At 34.2% G+C, this 26227-nt stretch overlaps 1 protein-coding gene and 1 long non-coding RNA gene across 9 annotated transcripts in view; one reads left to right on the forward strand and one right to left on the reverse strand.

Annotated features, from left to right (window-relative positions):
• Positions 1-23637, reverse strand: part of LOC127241498 (2-alkenal reductase (NADP(+)-dependent)-like) — a 31179-nt gene extending 7542 nt beyond the window's left edge. For 4 of the 7 annotated variants that reach the window (XM_051260589.1, XM_051260593.1, XM_051260591.1 and 1 more), the window contains exons 1-3: positions 23198-23637; positions 22848-23028; positions 21975-22141 (exon numbers count right to left, since the gene is read on the reverse strand). In XM_051260589.1, the coding sequence (XP_051116546.1) occupies positions 21975-22141; positions 22848-23028; positions 23198-23449 (600 nt within the window). In that variant the 5' untranslated portion in view covers positions 23450-23637. Of the gene's footprint in view, positions 1-1607; positions 1836-10646; positions 10683-21771; positions 22142-22847; positions 23029-23197 lie in introns of those variants that run through there. The other 3 variants (XM_051260592.1, XM_051260594.1, XM_051260588.1) reach the window with 3 other exon arrangements.
• LOC127241500 (uncharacterized) lies at positions 3717-9463 on the forward strand. Of its 2 annotated transcripts, XR_007836545.1 has the most exons (10): positions 3717-3834; positions 3967-4033; positions 4643-4697; positions 7297-7395; positions 7494-7756; positions 7847-7908; positions 8010-8094; positions 8895-9034; positions 9129-9220; positions 9342-9463. It is a non-coding gene; the product is annotated as an uncharacterized LOC127241500 (long non-coding RNA). The 2 variants fall into 2 exon arrangements; XR_007836544.1 differs by having other exon boundaries at positions 9129-9463.
• Positions 23638-26227: the final 2590 nt, after the last annotated feature.

The raw sequence follows: 26227 nt of genomic DNA on the forward strand, positions 1-26227 counted from the left end.
CATCGGAAATGTTATAAAAAGGTGGGGGCATTGACTCCTATAAATTGACCCATTTGGGTCCTATTTTAAAGTATGATAACAAACCTTTTTTTATTAGTACCTAGAGATAGTGAAATTGAGATTTGGTGAGTTGTTGTGAGGAGGGTTTTACAATTTTGTCCGTGCAAAAAATTGTAATAAATATTTTAGTGGATAATCCCATTTTGGGATCGTGGATGTAGGTCTCTTATGAGAACGAACCACGTTAAATTCTCGTGTTTTGTTATTAGGCTTTCTCTTTTTTTTTCCCTTGTGTGTGTTCCCAACAGTTCGATATATCCAATTATATTAAAATTAGCAATATACTATGTTTTACCTCAAAGCTAAATGGTGAAAATTTACATTCATTTTCTTGAAGTTTTCTCAAGTTAAAGAACTTCATGTCTATTTCTTTATAATAGTTGTATTAATTATTTTAGTTTATTTAATTTGTTATTGGATCTTACTAACAATTTCATCTATCATTCAAACTGCTTACATCATCTGTAATGTACCAATTCTAAGGCAATGCGGGAATCTCATTCAGCATCTATACCTAATGTGATCTCTTCAAGGCTCCATCATGGACAAACCTCACAACCCTCTATGTCTTCCAGTCGAAGGTAATTGATATATATAAGTTACTTTTAACTATAAATAAATTGTAAGAATTAGAATTCAACAGTATTATTATACTTGTACTGCGTGCATGTACTTAAGAAAATCCTATTGAATTTTTACAGATTGTCATTATACGACAGAAGGTATCAAGAAATGGGTCTCCCTGTAGACCCTCATCTACGCATTTTTAATTCAGTGAACGGACAAGGTACATATTATTATTATTATTATTATTATGGTGAATTGCATAATACCTCTCTATGTTTTATTATAAATGGATAAAACACTTATGTTCTATTTTTTTGCGTAAAATCCTCTTTTAAGAACAAACTATATTTTTCATCCCAATAATGAATAATAACATGAAGAAATTTAGCACAATAAATAAAATACTAGATTTTTATTTTTTTTAATGCATTTACAATAAAAGAAAAATGGGTATTATGTAATTTACCTTTATTATATTATTATTGTTATTATTATTATTAGGAAATGACATAAGTCGTTATGTTAACATATTGCTACGGTTTCCAGGTGATGACCAGTCAACATGATAAAACACGTCAAAGCAAGGCATGGGTATAACTGTTAAGAGATAAATACTTTTTTTACAATTAATAATATTTTTATTACATTACTTACATTATTTTTATTTTTATTTTTATTTTTATTTTTATCATTTTTTGTTCTCTTAATTCAGACAGTATGTAACGTTATGAGATATTGGGGACTGAAAACATACAATAATAATTTCTTCATTCATATGTATAATGTATGGAGTATGTTACGTTAAGAAGTGGTAATATAAGGATGCCCTCCCTATCGATAGTAGTGATGAGGACTCCGACTTAATTTGAATTTGATCACGTGTTGTTAATTATCTCAGTCACATCCACATTGTCAAAATGACCAAACACGATTCCAAAGTGGCAATAATTCAACAATTGTGAAGTTCTTGTTCACACAATATGATCCATTTGTTCTTAACATCACCTTGTAATCCAAAAAAAACAAAAGAAACATCACCTTGTAATTGAAGGTTGGACACAAAATATCGAAATTGAATCATACTGACAACATTAATTAAAGTCGTCTGAGGCAATTGAAGGTTGCCATTGCCCAAAAACACCACTCATTGTACTGTAATTTCACTTTCTTTCTACTTGAAGGCCCCCGATTGGTGATTGCCCAAAAACCTTCTCAAGAAATTCGGATAATACTTTAGAAGATATGATGAAAACTATGACATCTAATATATTGCAATGTCAACAAAAAACTTGGACTTAGAATAGGAGCTTGGAGGAATAAACATTAACTATGGTACTATTTGTTGCATTTTCATGTCAACAAAGAAATAAAACAATATATATATATAAGAAATTAAAAAAAAAAATTCTCAAAAATTACGACCATCTTATACACGAATACACCTCAATGGAACTACACTTCTCCGACACTTGGTTAAACATATATATAATCCTCCCAAATCCCCTTTCATGTCCACGCTCCCCACTCCCCATCATGGTTCGCAAAATCGGCTAACTCTATCCAAAATAGAGTTTTTTTTCATTTCGATCCTATATATAAACAAAGAAGGACAAGATGCAAATGATGGATTTAGGGTTTAGAAGACAGTGAAGGAAAGAGAAAAAATGAGAACGACGGGTCAAGGGTTTTGGAGAGGAAAAAAATAAAATAAAAGAAGTTAGAGACAACTTGTTAGGATTTAGGAAAAGAAGAAGATGGAAACCGTGGGAGAAAGAAGAATACTTGGTGTAAGAAAACAATCTAGAACCAAAATCAAGGATTCGCCCAATAAATTAACAATTCTAATCCGAATCGATAACAAACAACACGATTCTATGAATTGCACATCATATACCTCAAATAAAACCAGTTTATTACAAATAAAGCTCAGGCCCTTCAGAAACCCAACAAAAAATGGTGACCAAGCCAAGAAACAAGGAACCAAACCCAAACTAGGCAGTCAACAACTCACACTCACCACAAATCCAAAATATTCACCGACGGGGCAAAAGAAAGAACACACGAATGCTTATTCGCGACTAAATCTTACTGCAAACAACTTACACTGCTTTGAAGAAAGCTCGTCGGACTAGGAAGGCACCGGTCAATGGAGGCACGCCGGAAAACCTCAAGGAATCGATTCACAGGTGAGCTCGTGAGAAATCGCGATGAAGGAGAAGAGAGATTAGGGCTGTTGTATCGCGTGAATGAATGATAATTCTCTCTTCTCAACCCACAACACACATATATATATATATATATCTAAGAAATCAATGATCCAGATTAACCCTAATTAAATGAACGGACTGGATCTAATTTGGATAAATAGGTTGCAGGTCGAGTTACACATATTTGAGTTTGAGTTTCAGGGTATGGGTACCAAAAAACCAACACTTGGTTTATAATTAATGCATTAATGCTCTTATGGGATTGGATTATAATTGAAAGGGTTAATTTTTAAATTAGAAAATAATGAAATAATAGAATAATTTAAAATTTATTTATATATTATAATTTTTTATTACAAATTTTATAAAAAAAACATAAATCTAGATAAAAATATAATAAATATTTGTTATTAAAATAGTTTATGTTACTATGATATTAAAATAATATGCAAAAATATAAAATTGAATATATAAGTTGAATTGAGGTATAATAATTGTGTTAATACATATTTGTAACTTTTTTATATATAATTTACTTTCACTACAAAAAAAAAAAAGGTAATAACTACAGGTTGAGGGTTCGTAACAATAGCATCGTAACAAATAGGTATTTTAGTTACGATAAAATCTGTGACAAAAAAATTATTGTCCGGTCAACGCTTTAGGTACAGTAGTTACGTAGAATTTTATGTAACAATTAGGAAAATGGTAAATTTTGGTCAAAATAATATTAGTTATCATAGATTTTCGTAACCACTGATATTAATTTCTTTTTTTCCATTTAAATTTAATATTTGAATTTTTTCTAAAAATATATATATATAAACGCGTATTTATAGTCTTCACCCAAAAATCATAACTACACAAATTAGGGCACACATTCTCCCCCTCACGCTGTTCTCCTCCCTCGCATATCGCTGTTCTCCCCCCTCCTTGCGCCGACATGACCATCATCGTCAAATTGGTTGGATTGACAAGCTATTCCGGCGCCGGCGTTCAGGTAAGGTGTTTACGTTTTGTCCACTAAGATTCAGTGTGGACCTACGGTTCTTCGTCCATTGCATTCGCAAACCGATATTGATTTGAGGAACACACAAAACTAGCTTGCATTAATCTTCCATTTCTTCTTTAGGTTCATACGGACTAGTAGATTTGGGGAGTGGCTTAGGGTATGGCATGATTGCTTTCTCTTTGTTCAGGTATGTGTCTAGAGCAAGCCATTGATGTCGATTTTTAAATTTTTTTTTGTAGAAAGATTGTTCGTTGATGATATCTTGTAATTCGTTGATGATATCTTGTAAGACTCTAGGATTTCTCCAGTAATTGGTATGATATAATTGAACTAGTTTTAGAACGAGATTTCATAGTTGAAATTTACACAGTGGGCTGCCCTAGGTTTTGTGCAACTTTTTTTTATCTTAAATTTAATTGTATTATTAAAATTTTTCATCCTAATTGTTATGTTATATTTGACTAGATATATGCATATTTTAGAATAATTGAAATTGAAGGGTAACCCTTGTTTAACTATTTCTATAATTGAATATGTATACCGGAATGTGTGGCGTGTAACATCTATGATGCAGCCTGTTATATCAACTATTGGATCTTATTTTTTTGCAACCTACGGATGCATGTAGATCTTGCTATGCTCATATAGTGTGATATTACATGATTGAAACCACTTTGTTTTGTTTTTTTTTTCTAATCTCGTACTATAATCATCGAAATCAATTTGTAAAATTAATACCATTGCACTTATTAGTTGCAACAATATGTGAGTGCTCATATTCATTTTCTGTAAACAGTTCCTTGGGCTCCTGGTGGTTCTAAAGTTTTCCGAAACCCAGCACCACCTTCTGGGTTAGTGATTGACAACTTATATGGCTTATGTTCTATGAATATTTCATGATTCAATTTTCTTTAATTCTGGCTATTGACATCTCATTGTTTGTTTGATTTTGCATCTGCTGTTATGTAATTTGGATAAATTTCTTAAATGTATACTACCGTAGTCTCTAGTTTTTGTATCTTCTAGCTGTAAAAATTTATGAATACCTTGTAAAACTGGAAGTCATCTTATCTATGTCCTGCATGATTATGGGCTTCAAGTATCTCATTGTTCATTTGCAAACATCTAAATGGTTGAAAAAACTAACACTATGTTGTATAACGTATTTAATCGTTGTATCTTAGACTTAATTAGAGCCACGACCAGTTAGGATAGAGTTTAGATGACGAACACAATAATGATGATTTTAAACTTACAAAACACCTAAAATCAGGGTGGAAATAGATACATCAAATCTGATTGTGATCTTGAATCTAAAAAAACAGTTGGTATGACACCCGATACACATTTTATATAATAGTACATCCTTTCTGGTTTCATAAGAAAGATTTGTGACTATCGAAAAGTATTTGGCCGTGTTTTAGATATTTGTTACTCTTGTTAGGGAGGTAAACAACGTCGGTTTTCCCTTTATATTTTGAAGATTTTGTGTTCGTTATGAATACGCAATATGTGCCTTGCATAGGCATAAATGTCATTTGTTTCTAAACAATGTGAATAACCTCATTCTTCTTCTAAAACAAAGTATACCTGTGGAAATAATATGCATCATGCTTTTTGATTGTGTGTTAATTTCATATAGTGTCGAGATCCTAGAATTTATAGTGTCAACAACAGTCACTTATGATAAGTTAATGAATGAACTAATTCAAAGGCTTATCCTGCAGTTTCAGTCCCTTCATCAGCATATAATACTAAAAGTGATATATATATATGTACCAATTCAATCCTAAAATAAAGAATGGATATTGTGAACTAGTGGGTGTTTAACTTTTGTAGTAGTTTGTGCTTTATTTACTGAAAATTAGTGCATATTTTACAGGCTTATTTTTTTTTATGGGATACTAAATTATGGAGACAAAGGCGTGCAGTGTGAATTCAGGATAAGCATACTTGAGTTTAAAGGAAAGTCTGATTTCTTTTTAATGCATTTCCACTGTGCAAAGCTTCTACGTGGTCTATGTTTTATCGGGTGGTGGTGTAGTTAAGTGTTGTATGCATTCCCACAAATCTGAAATATTCTTTGGACATCATATTTGAGGATTTTTTCATATTCGTACAAAAGGGTAAGGAAATATTTAGAATAGTTATAAATTTTTCTTGACATAAGTAGGGTATGGATAATTCTTACTGCTCTAGTGTCTAGAGATGACGGATCATAATATTTGGCGGAGCGTAGAAATCACTCAATTCTCATTAAATTGCATCCATAAAAGGTTCTAAAGTGGAGAGGATGGCTGATTTTAAACCATGAGCCTTAATGTTGTGATGAATGTTATGTTTTACTTATAAGTGCATTACATGGACTTGTAGAGACAGATATGTGGTTTTTTTAAAGCCGATGCTATAACTTTATTCTTTTAAATTGAGGGTGCATGCCCGTATCAATACTTAAACATTAGGAGTTTGAATTTATGATATGTTGATGGAATTGCATGTATATTGCCTTTTTAGATGGATAGGAGTTGGATAGACGATGCGAACTATATCTTGGCTCAAATTTTGGATAGGGTCAGGGCTTTCTTAGATTTTGCGTTCAAAGATAGGAACTCTGATGCTTCTATCTATGGTCCCTGTACGTCTTGTGGAGATCGCATAACAAAATCTCGTAGGGATATCTTGCTCCATTTGTATTCGCTATGGATTCGACCAATCCTACAAGGTCCGGACTTCTCATGGGAAAGGAGAGGCGAACTATGCGGCTATAGAAAACAATGTTCCAATGCATTGAGACGATGAACTAGAACTTTTGTTGTAAGAGTGCGCAACTACAGAGCACATTGGGCCGGGGCCCAGTAACACCGATGAGAAAGATGAAAATATACATTGTGGCAGTAAGGGATACAAAAAAGGTTAGAAGATGTAGAGAAAGAGCTTATACCACGGTGCAAGAAAATGAGCAGAATCTCATTTATCGCTCACCTTTTGCACTTGAAGTTTTTGTGCCACTGGGCTAATAAACCTATTGACTTGTTGTTAGAGTTGTTAAGGGATGCACTGCTAGACGATGTTGTCCTCCCGAAGAACTTCTACGAGGCTAACAAGATCACGAAGGACTTGGAGTTCATATGCAAGACTATCCATGCATGCATCAACAATAGAGACGAATAATAATTTGATTATTATATTTGCAGAGTCTTATTTGAGAACTAAATAATTCTTATATATGTAGTTTCAATCCAAGAAAAATGCATCTAACGTACAAAAAAAAAAACTTTCCACATCGTATTGGGTGGAAGTCCTTCACGACTCTCGCGGAGGATGTACCTTTTATTACAATTAAGTAATCAGTCCAAATTTCCTTTGTTTCTATGTTACGCTCCATCCCTATATTTTATTTTCGCATAGTTGATATGTATTTCAATGACGCAATGTCTTGTGTTGATGCAGATCAAGGCGAAGGGGAAGGACCCCGACAATTTAGAGATTTGGATATCCAGTTGGATACAAGCCAAGGGAGCAGACAATTAACAAACCGAAGATATATTGGTATAATAAATTTATTCCTTACGTTAATAAAATTTAGACATTAAGTGCCTCTATAACAATACGAGCAAGGTCGGCCTCACTTGATTCCTTTGTTGTAGACATATTTGCAGAATGAGCTAAACAAGATTCCCTCGGAAGGGCGGACTCCGGCTGTTCGAGAGACTCTTTACTGACGGGCTATTGGGGGAAAGAGCAAAAAGCGCTCAAAGGTTTACAGTGCCACGAGTTCAGCTCATCCCCGTAATGATGCAACTGATTTAACAAATAATGTAGCATTCCAGCAAGGGTGGGAAGAAATGTAGAGCGGATTTGCAGAGTTGAAGACAACGATGGCTGAGTTCAAAACCATCAAGGCTGATGTGTATGCATTCATGCACAAAAAATCCGGAGTAGTTAGTGGTCCATCTCTAAGTATTCTTAATATTCACTAGGATCTACTTATTCTTGATAGGCCACAGCTCGTGTTGATACGGTCTCTGAATTCTCAAGCCTGTGTCCGAATCACCTATGATGGTATGATTTTCTCAAACCCTAAAGTTAACTAAGTGTCAACTTTAGGCTAACCTTCTTCTCCAACCTGTATCCTTCCAACTCTTCTGCAATCTCTGTTGTAGGTTGGCACCCGTATGCTTATATTATCTCGTACCGGAGAGAAGAAAGTTGTTGCTGAGGGACTTCTGCTCTGCCCCCCTGCACCAGGTTCGTAGCATTGTGCCTCAAATTTTTTCTTTTAAATCCTTCAATATGATGTTCATACCGCATTGTCGATGTTGTGACTGTACAGGTCTCATAGTGCAGTTGATTATGGTTTTATTGAGTATGGGCATATTTAATTTGACATATGTGGCAGTTAGAATATTATGTATATATAGGCTGTTAATGTAGGGACAGTGGCTATGTTGCTGTAATATCGATTTTGTACTGATCTTATATTTTTTATCGTTCACAATGACTGTTTATGGCTATGCTGTTATTATATTATTTAGGACCACACTACAGTCCTAAAGCTGATGAATGGTTGCTTTATTATTGATTATGTGTGTAGCCCCAACCTGCACACAATAGGTTTTTATGTGATGAGGATCACTAACATATAATTTGATTTATTAGTGGTCAATACTCTGAACTTGAACTCATCTGTGGGGGTCTGCTCATATTTAGTGCATAAATGATGATTAATCTCCAATGGCATGATACTACGACACATACATGGAGCAGTCCTATTTGGGGGTAACCAGAAGGAGTTATTAATTATTGAAATTATTATTTTAATATTGTACATGAACTGCTGTTTTACATAGGTTTTATTGTTGGATGGTTGGTTTATAGTTCGAGTTGCAAATGCATTGAAAATTAGAAAGTAGTGTAGTTTGGTGCCTAATTAATGGGTCAAATACCATGTATTGTACTACATGTCCGAATGTACATACTCGTGGTATATGAATTGGGAAATATATGGTGAACTACATACTTTTAAATTGCTCTTTTGAATGTTGTAGGTGACACACTTTCGTTGGTCAAGGTGTTCGTTACATCTGCCTCAGTACCGGACACACCCCTTATTTTGACGACAATTGCTGGGGCGACTACTTTTCGGGTGGTTGTCAGTGAAGATCCTATTGAGTGGAACTATAAGGACGTACGGATCTACTTTCTCATAACTTTCACATTTTGACTTCCAAAATTGAAAGAAATATTACTTAAACTAAACCTTATTCTGTTGGTAATTGCAGCTCATGCACCACCCCTGAAGCATATCGACCGATTCCTTTATGTTTTGTCTCTGTTTGCCTTATCAATTGCATGTCGTAGATGTGCTTGGATGGTAGGTTTTAATGGCTATGTGAAATACATATGGAATATATGCATAGACATTTAGAGTTATTTTTTGTGTGGTGAGAATTGTTGCTATGGATTGATAGATTTCCCCACTTGCTTATTACTAGGTTGGATGTTTGAAATGGTTGCATTTTGCGGAACATAATGTCGAAGCGGAGATGTTGCTAGGCTTGTTTGATGGGTTACTTTATTTTGTTGCTTGGTGTTGGACATCGACTAGTAAATACTGTTACGTTAATAATGTTGGTATTCCCTTATAGTGTTTATTGTTTGCAATTATGGCCGATCGTAATATTTATAGCATGGTTGTATACAAATTTTCCTTTGGCATAAGAAAGATCACAACAGGTTAATTTGTTACACACAATTTCAACTGTACCATAACTACTCTTTTTTATGAGACACTATTTTTCGTAACAAAAGGAAGAAATGGCGTAACAAAATGTTGTTTTGGATGTTTGTTTTTACGACCAGTTCTGCGACCTTAAGAATGGATAGTTTTGTTAAGGGTTCAATGGCGTAACAAAAAAATTAAATGACATAACAAAAAAATGAAATGATGTAACAAAAAGAGGTTTTTGGACGTAACAAATATGAAAGGATAATTTTTTCACAGCGGGTTTTGTGACCATAGGAAAATATATTGTTTAACACGGCTTCATTGACGTAACAAAAAACGTACACTGACAAGCGGTCATTGTAAATATTTTGGTAACGAGAGGAACTTTTGTAACAAATATCGTGACTAAAAGTCCTGCCACACGCGTGGAAAGCTTGACTTTTCATTACGAGAGAATATTCATATCAAATATCATAACAAAAACCTTGCCAAAAGGAACGTTGACCGAGAGTAGTAGTTATGAAAATGTGTGTGGCAAAAAAAATTTGTGACGCGAGTACAGATTATAGATAAAAGTCGTCACTAAGGCGTAGAAAATACACAAATTGCACGAAAATTGGCTTTTTGTTACAAATTTTCGGCCCTAGCAGAAAACTGTTTTTACCAGGGTAAAATTTTCCCGTATCAATTCAAAGTATTTTCTTAAAACTTTTTTGTTTGTCTCATTCAAAAGCATCACTTCCTAATATAGTAAAAGTAGTTTATATATAAATACCAACATATCTTTACTTTTACACAAATTACAAAAACATAATTACTTTATTTGTACTTTTTAAGGGAAAAAAACGTAAAATTATCTTATACACTTCCACTAACCAATAAATACTATTATTTTTAATCCACTACAAAAAAATAAATGACCCATTTAAAATGAGACGGAGGGAGTATAATTTATTAGTATCTAACAGAATTAAAAAATTCATATAAATTCTTTTACATAGTTAATACTTAATTGAGATTAGCTCGATAAGTCGCGTCGATATACCAAGATGTGTCATGAATGGTTACGGCCAATCCACAACCGATGTCAGTGATTGTGAAACATGCTCTGATAGCAAAAAATAAACACAAATAAGAAAACGAACTACAAGACAAGGCTAGAAGAACTCAATAGACTTTATATTATTGAACTTGTTGTATATGCAAATCTATATTCTCAGTCTCACGAAAACTTGATGAAAATGATCGGAAAAACTGCGAAGGATTCTCTAGGACACTCTAGAAAGCCCCCAGATGATACTTTGTGTCTACAAAATTGGATCTTAGCAGAAAATCCATTGTTCGGAATGAAAAGAAAAGGGTTTGTAAATGAAATTTAATTAATACTAGGAAAAAATACAAGCAAAATAACAAGAAAACTATAAAAATAAAAAAAAAATGGATAATCTTGCAAAAAAAATAAATTGCAAGAAATATAAAAAAAGAGAAAAATATTGATAAAAAGGGTAAAAATAAGGTTGAAAATGTGTTGGTTGGAGACCTTCTCTTCATCGCGAATCCTCCAGTTTATAGTTTTCCCAAACATTATAAACTCGCTTCAATCAATGTTTATTATTGCTCTCATTTATTTAAAGATCATGGCTCTTCATAAGCCCATGTAACCGATGTAACTTCATCACTCCTTGATGAATAATCGTTAAAAGGATAATTTATGAACCCCTAATCATCCCGTGAGATGAATAACGGTTGAAAAACCCTCAAACATCATTGAATCTATCATTACTTCACCTTCTTAATTGAAATCTTCATAACCCCCAGCTCTTTAATTTCTTATTCAAGCCGCATTTGTATCTCAATTACCACAATGAGTTCTAAAGTTATCGAATGTCCATCATATAACCCATGCGTTCACGGTATTCATCCATTTCCGCTGGACTTACTCAGCTTAGGCCTCACTCTTCAGTCACAGGTTGTTGCCTCCTTGTCAACTCTTCCTCCACTTTACGCTCAACTTATCACTTGGGCCTTTGGTAAATGGGGTCTCTTTTTCTTCTTGGTCTTTTCTCGACACTTACTTTTAGCACAAAATATGGCTTACTATTTCATTTATTTGGTCGGTGTCCACCCCCTTTGAGCTTCAACTAACTTGGATCATTACCCTCTTGCATTTGGACCATATAACATTTTTCTGAGGCCTGGATCCGCTATTTTAGTTCTCATTTCCACTAGTTTTATTCCTCTGAGATTCTTTTAAAATCTTGAAGATTTTTTGGTATAACAGATGTCCCATAAAAATATTTGTATGGTTCGCCTTCCGAAAACATCCAATATTATTGTAATTTCTCCTCCAAAGTGTTTCTCTTCAAATCACTTTTAGCGGAAAAATGAAGGGCCAAGAAACATTTTTGAGAGGAAGATTTCTTCTCTATCATTGCAGACTGATGCTAGCACTTTTCCACGGTTTTTTATTTTGAGGGAGTAGCTTTTGTACCCCTATACTTGATTCTGCCTGGTGCTCTCACATGCAACAGCACTGGATTGAATTTTTTTGGCAGTTGTCTATGAAGGCAGTAAGAATGATTGGTAGGCAACCAATGCTCCACCAAACTTTGAACCAACCTAGGCATCTCGTGATACTCCCAAGTGAAGTAGTCCCGAAACTCCCGAATCAGTGCAACTAACTTCTTCTTATGTTCTTGGACCAATAAAGTGCTAATTTTTTCATTTGAGTTCTATTCCATTTCTCAATTTGATATCGTCTAGCGATCTTGAGCATCAACTGATGGAACAATCCTCCGAATCGATAAAATAAACTTTTCATCATCTAAATTGTTGTTGGCAGGTGAAATATCGTCAATTATTTCTTGCCCTAGCGATTTCACAATTTGCGCTTTATTTTGGTAAAGACAACTTCCACAACTGGTCCTCCCACTTTTCGACGATTTCGAGATCGTCAACCATCATATTCTTCCATAAAATCCAGCTTTGGATCGGCCTTCTTGTGGACTTCAAATTCCTAGATAGCGATGTTGCATTCCTCCCAATTTTCAGAATTCAGCACCATTATTGATAGAGGAAACACATTCAAAGAATAATCACCATTATTGAAAGAGGAAACACATTCTAAGAATAATAAATGGCCTTCAAAGCATGGATCTCCAAAAGTGGATCCGCTTTTTCCTTCACCTTGTTCCTATTCCAAAACATAAGTTTATGGTAAAGAGTAGGAGACACACACTATAATGTGTAGATCCAACTGTGACTCAACATGGAAAAATATGTTGGTGTCCCTTATAAAGAATGCCATACGGTCCTTTTTGCTCCCAACAATGACATCCGTCACGCTACTCTAGCGTCCTTGTGGGCATTGCCCATAAAATTCATCATTTCATTGGAATCAACTCGTTCATAGTCTTTCCGATCTTCCTCAGTATGGAAAATGTCAGGATATTGACGGAAGCTCTGACATCCACTAACACCTTACTTACGATCCACCTATCAAAGAAGATGGTGAGGAACAATGGCTTAAGGTGTTGGGTTTCTTCTTCACCTATTTTTTTTTAACACCGATGTCTTTCTGCTTGATTTCTGTTGGGCTCTCTACATCATCAGCCCATAAAATTGAGCTTGAGCCATCTATAATCATGTCACCTTGCAGAAATTCTGGCTAAGAAGGTGGTGCATTGAACTACTCGGCATAATTCCAATCATACTGACTGCAAAGTCTCTATAATAGTTCATCGTTCTCTTTGTATCCTCATTCATCATGATGACTGTTAAACTGGTCTCGGACTCATCATCTTTTTCCATGAGAGCATCCTTTAGTGGATCATCTGACTGATCTTTTGTTAAGCTGCTAACAAAGGAATTTTTTAGTGTTTTTCCTCTAGGTCCACGGGGAATGATATCTCCCACTAGAATGCACTTAGGCCGCCATTCCTTATCCGCAAGTGGTTCCACAAATCTTTTTGTGAAAAACTGTTGCAATTTTCACCAGGATCCTTACGTGTTGTCTTGCTGCCAATGTTTGGCTGCTAAATTGTTTTTTTTTTTTTTGCCTGATGTTGGCACTATATCCGCCACTTTTGCATTCTAGTTAAGGGTTTTTGCTGACTTTTCTACAGGTTCACCACCTATCTGCTAGTTACTGGAGGCTGTTCTAGGTGTTGTGTGGACTTCCTATTGATCACCATTTGGTTCACTGAAGTAACTCTCCAGACTCTTTCATCCTTGTAGAAATGAAGTTCCTCCACTATGTTATATGGTGAAAGTCTATTCAAAATAGAAATGCACTTTGGCAGCCTACTGGTCTACCCGACCCCCGTGCGTTTAGATAGTGTGGCCTTCCAAAGTGGCTTCCAAACCTCTTATAGTATGGATAAGGCCTGTGCCTTGGTTTGGCTCGGTTGTGTTCCAAAAGAATTAATGAATACCAGCTGAAGGTAACCCTTTTTGTTATCTTCTAGACCCGAGCCATCATCATCATATGGAATTTCTTGAGGATCTATAGAATTTTGTTTCCCCCACCTTCTTCAGCTAAAGAAAGGCTTCTTTAGCTCTAATAGCCTTAGAAGTCAATATCCAGACATTGGTATACCATTTGAAGACAAGTTTCTTTCATAATTGACTATGCATCCTATTAATAGCAATGTCTAAAACTAAATCCTCTGGAAATTTTTTGAATTGTACCAACCCTATATCTTGCATAATCATTCCAAAGAGTCTTCTATGGGCTCATCTGACCTTTGCCGTGAGCTAAGAATGTCAGTGATAATCGTCTCGAGCAGCAAACTGTGGAAATGCTTATGAAATGTGATCTCCAACTAGATTCAACTATGTGATGTCCTAACTAAAATCTGGTCCAGTTACTGATAAAGAAAAGAGTTGCAATTTTTACCACTCATTGGTCCCAAACTCTCCACTGCATTGAGCCATAAATCAGCTTATGTGTTTGATGGTCGTTTCGGAATCCTCTTTCGAAAATAAAGTAAATTCGGGTATCCCTGCATTACGGAAAATAGGATCCTCTATAATCTGGTCAGGAAACGGCCGCTGATACTGCAGCTTGGTTGGCATCCGCAAAGGATCACCATACATGTTGCAAACAGCTTTCTCCAAAGCTTCACTTTGTTGACAATTTTTTGATGGAAAATTAAATTGAATTTTAATTAAATAATAATTGAATTGGTTAATTAAATATTATTAATGAATAATTTGAATTTGAATTTTGAATTTGTGAGTTAATTGTCATTTGTGAATTATTTGAATTGGAGGTTAATGAGTGTAATTAATATATTTATGGTAGTAGTTTGAATTGTTTATATATATATATGATATGTAAGTAAATCGATATATATATATATTTTAGAGTGAATATTCTTGATTATCCCCATATATTTTATTATTCTCCTTTTATTTTATATTATTTGCCTTCAAATTGGTATCAGAGCTTCGGCTATGTCCAACAATCTAGTTTCTCTCATTCCTCGATTCAATGGCGAAAATTTTGATTACTGGAGCAATCTCATGAAATTATGTCTTGAATCTTAAGACTTATGGAGTGTTGTGGAAGATGGTGTAGGTGCTCCAGAGGATGAATCCCGACTCACTGCTTCCGAAAGAAATTCTCTGAGGAACAGAAGGCAACAAGACAGAAAAGCTCTCTTTCAAATATATCAAGCAATTGAGATTCCAGTCTATGAAAGACTATCCAAGGCTAGAAGTGCACAAGAAGCATGGAACATCCTACAAACAACATACTCTCGGCTAGATCAAGTAAAAAAGGTTCGCTTGCAATCATTAAGGGCTGAATTTGAAAAAAATGGAGATGAAAGATAACGAAAAAATTGGAGATTATTTTACGAGAGCGAATTCTCTTGTGAATCAAATGGCATCAAATGGAGAAGTTGTTGAAACCCAACGGATAGTCGAGAAAATCTTGCGTAGCCTACCAAGTAAATTCGACCATGTTGTGGTAGCAATTGAGGAGTCGCAAGATCTCTCGTCGATGGCGTTAGAAAGTTTGCAAGGAAGATTGGAGGCCCATGAAGTAAGAATACTTCAAAGGAATTCTCAAAGTTCCATTTCTCAAGATCACGCTTTGAAGTCCCAATTTATGGGAGGGCGTGGTTCTTTCGTGGACACGGGCGAGCACGAAATCAAAGCTGGGGAGGAGGAAGGGGTGGCCAACCACCTACAGAAAATAAAGAGCGACGTGAAGATGAGAAATTACGATCTTTCACCCAACGAGGAAGAGGGCGTGGTAATTATAAAGGTACAAAACCTTATGTAGAGTGCTATTATTGTCACAAACCTGGACATAAAATTTCTGATTGTTGGGAAAAATATTCAGAAAAGAAGCGTGAAAATGGTTTTGTGCATGAGAAAGGAGTCGAAAATACAGAAACTTGATTGCTTCAAATGGAAATATTGGGGATATTCGGTATTTGGACAGCGGGGCAAGCAAACACATGACTGGAAATAAAAATTTGTTTTCCACTCTTCTCGAAGCTAATCATGGGCAGGTTACAATTGGAGATGCCAAGGCATATAAGATCGAAGGCGTTGGAGAAATCTCATTCAAGGCGAAAAATGGGAGAGTTGAGAAAATGTCTGTGGTATTTTATGTTCCTGGATTACAAAGCAATTTGTTAAGTGTTGGCCACTTAATGAAAAAGGGGATTGATATTCATTTTGTTGACAACTTTTGCACTATGGAGAAGAAAAATCAAATCATAGCAAAAATTGGTTTGGGAGCAAACAATTTGTTTGCTTTGAAGCTTGATATCTTAAATAATGCTGGAAATCTTGCTGTTAATGAGCAAATCTTCAAGCTGTGGCATGATAGGTTTGGGCACCTTAATTTTGGGAGCTTGCAGGAGTTGTCGAATAAATCGATTGTATATGGACTGCCCAAAATCGGAGAAGTACAAGAAGTTTGTGAAGAGTGCCAATTGGGAAAGCAACATCAAGAGTCTTTCCCATCAAAATCTGATTGGAAATAAAAAAATGCCTTTGGAACTGGTTCACACAGATTTATATGGGCCAATTAAAGTTCCATCGCTTGGAGGTAACCGATATTTCTTGTTGTTTATTGATGACTTCACAAGGAAGGTTTGGGTTTATTTGGTGAAAGAAAAATTTGATGCACTTCCTTGTTTCAAAGAATTTAAAGCTCAGGTTGAGAAATTTACTAGTTCTCACATAAAAATCCTGCGAAGTGATCGTGGAGGGGAATACATGTCCTTTATGTTTGAGGAATTCTGTCGGAACCATGAGATTCGACATGAATTGACAGCCCGATATTCACCACAACAAAATGGCATTGCCAAACGAAAAAATAGAACCATCATGGATATAGTTTGATGCATGCTGAAAAGAAAAAATATGCCAGCTGAATTTTGGGGAGAGGCAGTCTCATGTGCTGTCTATTTGATCAATCGATCGCCGACAAAGAGTTTGAGTAAATGCCTATTCTTTCTTTCGGCTACCCTATTTTGTTGGGGTGTGTCCACAAATGAGGAATCATGGATAATCCCATGTGATTGAAAGTAAGGTGACAAAATCTGATTGAAATAATATCTAGCATTGTATGTCCTAAAGCTTTTTATTTTGACCCCAAATTGATTTTGAACCATTGACTGAAAATTAGGTATACCAGTGCTAACATCAGATTTTTGTTTAAGAAAAAAGAGCCATGTGACCCGATTGCAATCATCAATTAAGGACACAAACCAACGACCCCCAGAAACATTAGGTATAGTGGAAGGACCCTATGTCACTATGAATCAAATGAAAAGGATGAGAACTTCTTTTATTGCTAATAGGAAAAGATGCACGGATATGTTTGGCCAATTCACAGATGTCACAATGAAACTCAGAAATATTTAATACTTGGAACAAATGAGGAAACATTATTTTTAAAATCCTAAAAGAGGGATGACCAAGACGTAGGTGATATAGCTAAATGGCATCTTTATTCGAGGAACTAAGGAAAGAAGAAGGCAAGTTACTTTAAGTTTTTTGGATGGTTCAAGGTGGTAAAGACCATTCCTTTCCTTAGCAAGTCCAATTCTCCTCCCCGAGTCCTGGTACTGAAAAACACAATAAAAAGAGCAAAAAACAACATAGCATTTAAGATCATGAGTCAACTTTTGAATGGAAACAAGACTTGTTGACAGTTTGGGCACATGGAGAACATTTTTAAGGATAAGGCTAGGTGTGATATGTATATCTCCAATCCCTGCAACAGTGGCTAAGGTGCCATTGGCCACAACAATTTTTCTATTACTTGGACATGGGGTATAGGTGTGGAAGAGTTGAGATGTGGGGGTCATATGGTCTGTAGCACCGGAGTCTATGATTCAAGAGTTGGTATAGAATTTGTCTAAGACATTCATGCACACAGGTTTACCTGAAAGAGCCATTGAACATGTTCCAGAAGGCTTCTCAATAGACCCCAACAAACTTCTCAATCTTTCAATTTCTTCACTGCTGAACCCCCTATTGCTGGATTTTCCTCAATATTGGGCTGCTCTGCCATATGCGCTTGAGGCCTTTGCTGCTGCCCCCACGGTAGCCCCACTCCCGGCTTGGAGGTTTACAGTTGAACCTATTGGATGCCCGGATATTCTGCAGTTCTCCAATTTTCTGAATAGAGTTAGATTCTTCGGAAGGGTTGGAATTGTTGGAGATGATGGTTTCAGACATGACTTAGTGAAAGAAGAAAAATTCATAGCAATTAAGGCTGGAACAAAACACAACGATGAAGGCTGCTTGAAGAAGACTACAAAACCTTAGAAAAATTCCTAGAGCTCTAATACCATGCGAGAAATCAGAGATGAAAGGAAAGAAAATTCTGTATTTCCACTATGATTTGAATTGATAATACACTGAGTTAAAAAGGAGATTACAAGGAGGAAAAATGAAACAAACTAACTGATTCCCTCAATTAAGGACCGACTAAATCCCTCAATTTTTGGGATTACAAATTAATTCTCTTAACATATTTGAATTACAAATTGATTCTCCTAACATATTTACATTATAACTCAGCTATTCTTTGACACCCATAACTAAGGCCGTTTCAATAATCAGTCCTAGAATTTGTGTTACTTGTCAAAATTATGTCGAAATTAGCTTTTTCGAGTGCGCATTCCACGCATCCCATCCTGAAGTTCACTTAATCCCAACATTCATTGGTCTCGAATAAAATCAATTACGCTAAACTTACCACCAATCCTCCCCCATTTTAGTGTAATCCTTGATTTATTCACAAATTAAATCACAACCATACACAATAAATCCATGCATAAACGAGAATGTCACGAAGATTGAATTTTCGCATTAGTACAACACACGTTACAAATATTCGAGAATCAGGGTGTCGCTAAGGATTGAACCCTTTCAACTCATTTGAATACATGTAGGCAGAGTACACACGAATTTACAATTCCCTTGGTTCTAACTTGACACTTTTCTAGCCATGTGTCCATATCCATTCGCGAGCTCATCGAAAGCAAGTCCGAACTTTCTTAAAGCGGCAAAACTTCATGCTCGTATAGGTAGCTCCTTTAGTCTCGCTCTTGCATAAGCAATTTTTCAAAGGAGTTATTAAGAGATATAATATCAAGATATGGTTCTTGCAGGTCTGAACGCATACTTGGGATGTTTGAATTAAATGCGATCCAATCTTCCCAATATGAGCTTTTCACATTGAATTCAGCTTCTAGCGTCATACTAGAAGGGAATTGGGTCTCACACTAGGAAGATTTAATGGACTTCAATCCCATCCCAATCGACGACTTGTGCACTAAGTCTCTCGCCAACCCTTTTGTCAAACAGTCGGCTAAATTATGTTCTGACCGAATAAACTCAACCGATATCACCCATTCATGATTAAATCACGAATCATGCTATGTCTCACACCTATGTGTCGAGATTTACCATTATAGATTTTACTATAAGCTTTAGACATTGTTGAGGCGCTATCGCAACGGATAGAGATGAGTGGCACCGGTTTCGGCCATAATGAAATCTCATATATTAGGTTATAAAGCCATTCAACTTCCTTTCCAGCCGCGGCTAATGCTACAAATTCAGATTCCATCGTAGAACTTGTAATGCACGTTTGCTTCTTGGAAGCCCAACAAATTGCACCTCCCCTAAGCAAAAACGTCCATCCAGTGGTAGAAGAATAATCTTCGGCATGGCTTATCCAACTCGCGTTTGAGTATCCTTCCAAAATCGACGGAAAAACAACATATGACAAGCCCTAATTTACAGTCGATTTTAAGTACTTGAATACTCTTTTAAGTGGTTGCCAATGATGTATACTAGGCTTACTAGTAAATCGACTTAATCTTCCCACGGCATAAGCAATATCCGGCCTTCTACATGTCATAGCATACATCAAGCTACCTATGCCCCTCGAGTATTCAAGTTGGGAGATGGGTTTCCCGGTGTTAGGCTTAAGTTTCACATTAGGATCCCAAGGTGTACCAACCGGAGTACAATTTTCACAATTGAATTTCTTGAGAATGCTTCAATGTATTGTGATTGTGTAAGTGTAATTCCCTTGGATTCTCGAATAATTTTAATTCCAAGAATCACATTAGTAGCTCCTAAGTCCTTCATAGAAAACTTAGATACGAGAAACATTTTGGTTTTATCTATCTTGCTTTGATCTGTGTCGAAGATCAGCATGTCATCAACATATAAGCAAATAATGACTCTTCCATTATTGTCAAATCGACTATATACACACTTGTTTGATTGGTTTAAAACAAAACCATTTGACAATACAACTTCATCAAACTTTTGATGCCATTGTTTGAGAGCATGTTTCAAGCCATATAATGATTTAACAAGCTTGCACGCCTTATGTTCGTTTCCCGGTTCAACAAAACCTTTCGGTTGCTTCATGTATACTTCCTCCCCCAAATTGCCATTTAGAAATGCCGTTTTAACATCCATTTGATGGATAATAAGATTATGAATTGCAGCCAAAGCAATCAACAATCTTATAGTAGTGATTCGAGCAACCGGTGCATAGGTATCGAAGTAATCGATACCTTTCTTTTGTCTAAATCCTTGGATGACCAATCGAGCCTTAAATTTGTCAATGGTTCCATCGGATTTCATTTTCCGTTTGAAAATCCATCTATAGCCCAAAGGTTTGCATCCCGGAGGTAAATCCGTCATCACCCAAGTGTTGTTTTCTAAAATATAGTCCATCTCATCATTAATAGCTTCCTTCCAAAAGGAAGCATCCCGAGTTCTCATGGCTTCTTCATATGTCTTTGGATCTTTTTCTAAATTACGACAATATTGATATAAAGATCCAAACTTGTTTCCGGATCCTTTAACTAAATAAAGATTGAAAGTCGGTACCAAAGGACTTTGGTTTTCCAGCCTTTTTACTTCTTTCTAAGTTCAGCCAATTGATTATTTTCATCAATATTTTGATTTTCTTCCTCCTTTTCATTAAAGGTCACGTCCAGAGGTAGATGTTCATCACTCTTATGCTCATCATACCTAGTGGATTTGACACTAGATGAAGGCTTAGGCATCGACGTGAAACGTTCTTCATCGAAGATTGCATCACGTGATTCAATGATTGAGTGTACAGAGACAATCATTTGGTTCCAGGACGTAGAACCGATATGCCTTTGAGTGCTTGGCATATCCTTAAAAAATGCGGTCAATTCCTTTTTCACCTAAAGTCTTTCTTTTAGGTTCAGGAACTCGAACAATTGCTCTGCAGCCCCATATTCGTATGTATGTTAAGTTAGGCCGTTTGTGCCAAAGCTCATAGGGAGTGACTTGTTTCGATTGTTAGTGATCCTATTTAATATAAAGCAGGTCGTTAGCGTTGCTTCTCCCCAAAATCCTTCACTCAAACCCGAAAAAGACATTATGGAATTTACCATCTCTTTCAATGTCCTGTTTTTCCTTTCGGCTACACCATTTTGTTGAGGTGTATAAGGAGCCGTGGTTTCATGGATTATTCCAACAGCTTGAAAGAATGGAAAGTCGAGATATTCTCCTCCTCGATCCCTACGCAGCGTTTTAATTGACGCACCAAGCTGTAATTCAACTTCAGTTTTATAAACCTTGAATTTTTCAAAAGCTTCATGCTTTGCATGCAACAAATATACGTAGCAGTACCTTGTTGCATCATCTATATAAGTGACGATATATTTTTTATTTCCCAATGATGGTGTTGAATGAAAATCGCAGAGATCACTATGGATCAACTCAAGAATTTCAGATTTTCGAGTGATCCCTTTAAATGGTTTCTTTGTGGTTTTCGTTGAGTGCTGTACAATAATTCCACTTTCGAATATGTATCTATATATATATATATCGGATATATGTGTGTGAGTGTGTGGATGCTCACTTTTGCGCTGGACCCGGCACTTCCAACAACATAACATCCATGTAGTTTTGCAAGCTGGCCAACAAGTTGCCCGACAGCTCCAGAGGCAGCAGATACGAACACATATTCGTTTTTCTTAGGGCTACAAACCTCATAGAATCCAGCATAAGCTGTGAAGCCGGGCATCCCTACACAAGTTCCAACTACTTGCTTAAACAAGTTATAAATGCAATATAAAGATGCCATTCCCTCCTTGATCAACACATACAAGGCATTCCTCATGATATAAATTTATTCGCAAAATCACATATAGTTTACTTGTAATTTGAAAAATCAATACCATACTTCCTCGTGATTTCGAAATTCCACAAGACTCCCTCATATTTCATGAACCATTACACATAATCCTAAAAAAGAATTGCACGAGACTTTCTTATAATTTTTAAAATATTGTATTTAATCCAATAAGTAATTTTGCCTAAATTATATTAAGAGCTAAGAATATCAAACTTGCTATTCTATTCACTACACTATTGTCCAAGTTCAAGGCAAATTCTTCTCCCTATTGGATTTGCTACACCCAAGTTCACAAAACATGTTTTATACATATATATATATATATAATGATTGATTTATCAGCTGGTAAAAATGACTCTGCAGACTGCAGCCACATGTTGTGGTTCTTACTTGCTCAAATACTCATCATCAACAAACTCTTATATCTTTTAGCAATGCAATGCCAGCACACAATGTGTATAATCATTTCCTCGATCTATAAGATATGTACAACCCCCCTCCAGTTAGATTAGCTTTATTCAGAAGAACATACAATATAATCGAAGAGTTCAATCCAAAACATAGACAAGTTAATGAACTATATACATACATACATACCGAGGAGGCCGATATGATACGACAGTGGAATACGATGATCAGGCTCAACTTTTCTCAACTGCTCAGTCTTGTAAATCAAAGTATACTCTTCCCACCCAGTAAATCCAGCAACAAACTCTCCCCCTTTGAAGTTGGGATTATCTGAATCGATTATTTTGGACACACCGAATCCCTCAACAACCTTATCCAAAACAAAACCCCCCAGAAAGTAAGTTAAAACTTAAACTGCTAATTAAGAAGCATTGCATTGCATTGCATTTCAATCTAAGGAAGGAACAAGAAATTAATTAAGAAGCATTGCATTGCATTTCAATCTAAGGAAGGAACAAGAAATTAATTAATTAGCATACGGAATGAGGAACAAAAGGCGGAAAGTAGGAGCCATGGAAGTCGCGCATTCGGGCACGCATGTAGGGATCGCAAGAGAGGTAGAGATTCTTGACGAGGATGGCGCCAGAGCCTTTTGGAGCTTCCAGCTTCATCTTGTTTCCCACCTTCACTTCCATGTCTGTCTCCTCAGGTGCTCGCTGCTCTATGTATCCTTTGAATATAATCTGCTTGTTATCCACCATTTTCCCCAAACCTACTGCTGCTGCACTCATCTTTTCCCTTTCCTCTTTGAATCCTCGAAACAAACTAAATTAAACTAAATGTGAGAAATGAATGAATGAGCCTGATCTTGAACCTCCCTCCTCAATCATCAATCAATCAATGTCGCTTCAGATTCAATCCTAGCCACTGGCTGTCACTGTGTGTGATTCCACCAGGACGGCGAGTAGGTGCACTTACCGGTCTCCTTTTTAATGGGAAGATCTTCAACAAAAGGTCAACAGATGTATATTACTCCCTTGCCGCTTATCTGCCTTGTCCACGTCTATCATTTTCTTTTCTTTGAAAATTATTATAAAGTTTAATGTTATTTTAAATTTTTTAAATTTAATTATACTAATTAATTATTTTAATTTTAATTTTAATTACTTTTATTATAAAATAATTATTTTTACTAATATATTTTTAATTATTTACTAATTATATTTTTTCTAAATTCAAGTATATACGGCAGGGGAAACACTGTAGCAAGGAAGGAGAGAGTATATCAATTAAATTTAAATTTTTAAAAGTTAAAATATTTTTTTACTATTTTTTTATTCTTTTTGTTAAAAATATTTGTTTTTATTATAAAATAATTATATATTAATATTAAAATATTTTTTAAAATTTTACATAAATTACAAATATTTCGTTATACTATCTCTGTTATTGAAATTTACTTTTATATTTTTTTGTAAAATACAAACAAAATTGAAATAGATTTAAATGACTAAGGAAGTATATACAATTAATCTATATATAAAAATATCAAAATCATCTTACACATTTATAAATTATTAAAATATTATTATTTCATAATAATTTACAAAATTTTAGAAAATTATTTTGGATGGTGGGAATGAGTATTGTTTTTATTAACATATCCTTTATTATTATAAAATATATAAGGAAATATAAATACTTTTGGATGGATGGTATTTGCTTTTTGCACGTAAATTTTTTAATATTATTATTATATTGGATTGTAGTAAAAAAAAAATATCCCTAATAGTATGGTGTAATATAAAAATAATAGCATTTGTAAGTTGAAAGGTATTTATTAGGTTAAGTAGATAGTACAATTACTAAATTAGGAAATAATAACATTGTTTTGGGACGGACGAAAATAAAAAATGGTAACCTTTCCGTAGAACAGAGAGAGTATAATAATATAACAAGATAATATTCTCTCCTATAACTAGATATCAATTTTTTTTTTTTTTTTATAATAAAACAACAGATTAATCAACAACGATTATAAATCATAAAAAGATAAGTCAGTGCAATCAGATATGAAAAAAACCATGTTAAGGAAGAGCACACGTTCGTATTTGATCATGGAAAACAGACGATCGTAACAGAAGAAAATGTAATCAGACAAGAAATTGATTTAAATAATAATATCATATTTCACATAAATATATAAAGAGTACACATTACAAATAAATAAATCACATACTTAAGGTAATAAAAGCACACAAATTTTCAATTAAAACCTCTATTACACAAATATAAACAAAACAAACAACACTATATGGTTAGAAAATCACACAAGTTACAACAAAAAAACACAACAAATACTTTAAATATATATATATATATAATAAAATAAATATAAACCCTAAAAACCCTAAAAATTATACATTGACCACATTATTTTCTTTTATATGTCAGTATAAATTAATCATTATATTTTTATAATTATTTAATAATTTTATTAAAATAATAATATCATATTTTATATAAATATATAAAAACCACACATTTACAAATAAATAAATCATATATATAAACGTAGTAAAAGTATATACACATGATTTTAATTGAAACTTTAATTACAAAGATATAAGGAAAACAATAACTTTATATTGCTAGAAAATCACAAGCAGTGTAACAAAAAAACACACCAAATATTTTAATATATATATAATAAAATATAAATCCTAAAACTATTAAAAGTTATCTGTTGGCAGCACTGTAATTTTTTTTATATATCAGTATAAAGTAATCATTATATTTTTATAATTTTTTTAATAATTTTTTGTAAATAATAATAGCATAATTTATATAAATATATAAATAGCACACATTACAAATAAATAAATAACATACATAATGTAATAAAAGCACACAGATGTTTTCAATTAAAACTTCTATTACACAAATATTAAAAAAAAAAAAAAATAGCTACTTTATATAGGGAGAAAAGCGCATACATTGCAACAAAAAAGCACAACAAACATATATTTAAAAATATATCTATATAATAAAATAAATATAAACCTTATTAAAACTTATTTATTGGTTGCACTGCATTTTTGTGTGTCAGTAAAATATAATCATTATATTTTTATAATTATTTAATAATTTTATTAAAATAATAATATCATATTTCATACAAATATATAAATAACACACAATAGAAATAAATAAATTACATATAGAACATAATAAAAGCACACATATAGATTATTATTTAAAACTTTAATTGCACTAATATATACAAAACAGCAAAACTATATGGCTAAAAAATCACATATGGTACAACAAAAAAGCATAGAAAATATATTTAAAAAATATATATAATAAAATATAAATTCTAAAAACATTAAAAATTACCGGTTGATCGCATTATATTTTTCTTTATATGTCATTAAAAGTAATCATTATGTATTTTATAATTATTTAATAATTATATTTAACTAACAATATCATATTTTTATATAAATATATAAATAACACACGTTATAAATAAATAAATTACATATATAACATAATAAAAGCATAAA

This window comes from Andrographis paniculata, unplaced genomic scaffold, assembly GCF_009805555.1.
Source record: "Andrographis paniculata isolate CXL003 unplaced genomic scaffold, ASM980555v1 Contig82END, whole genome shotgun sequence".
Classification (NCBI taxonomy): domain Eukaryota; kingdom Viridiplantae; phylum Streptophyta; class Magnoliopsida; order Lamiales; family Acanthaceae; genus Andrographis; species Andrographis paniculata.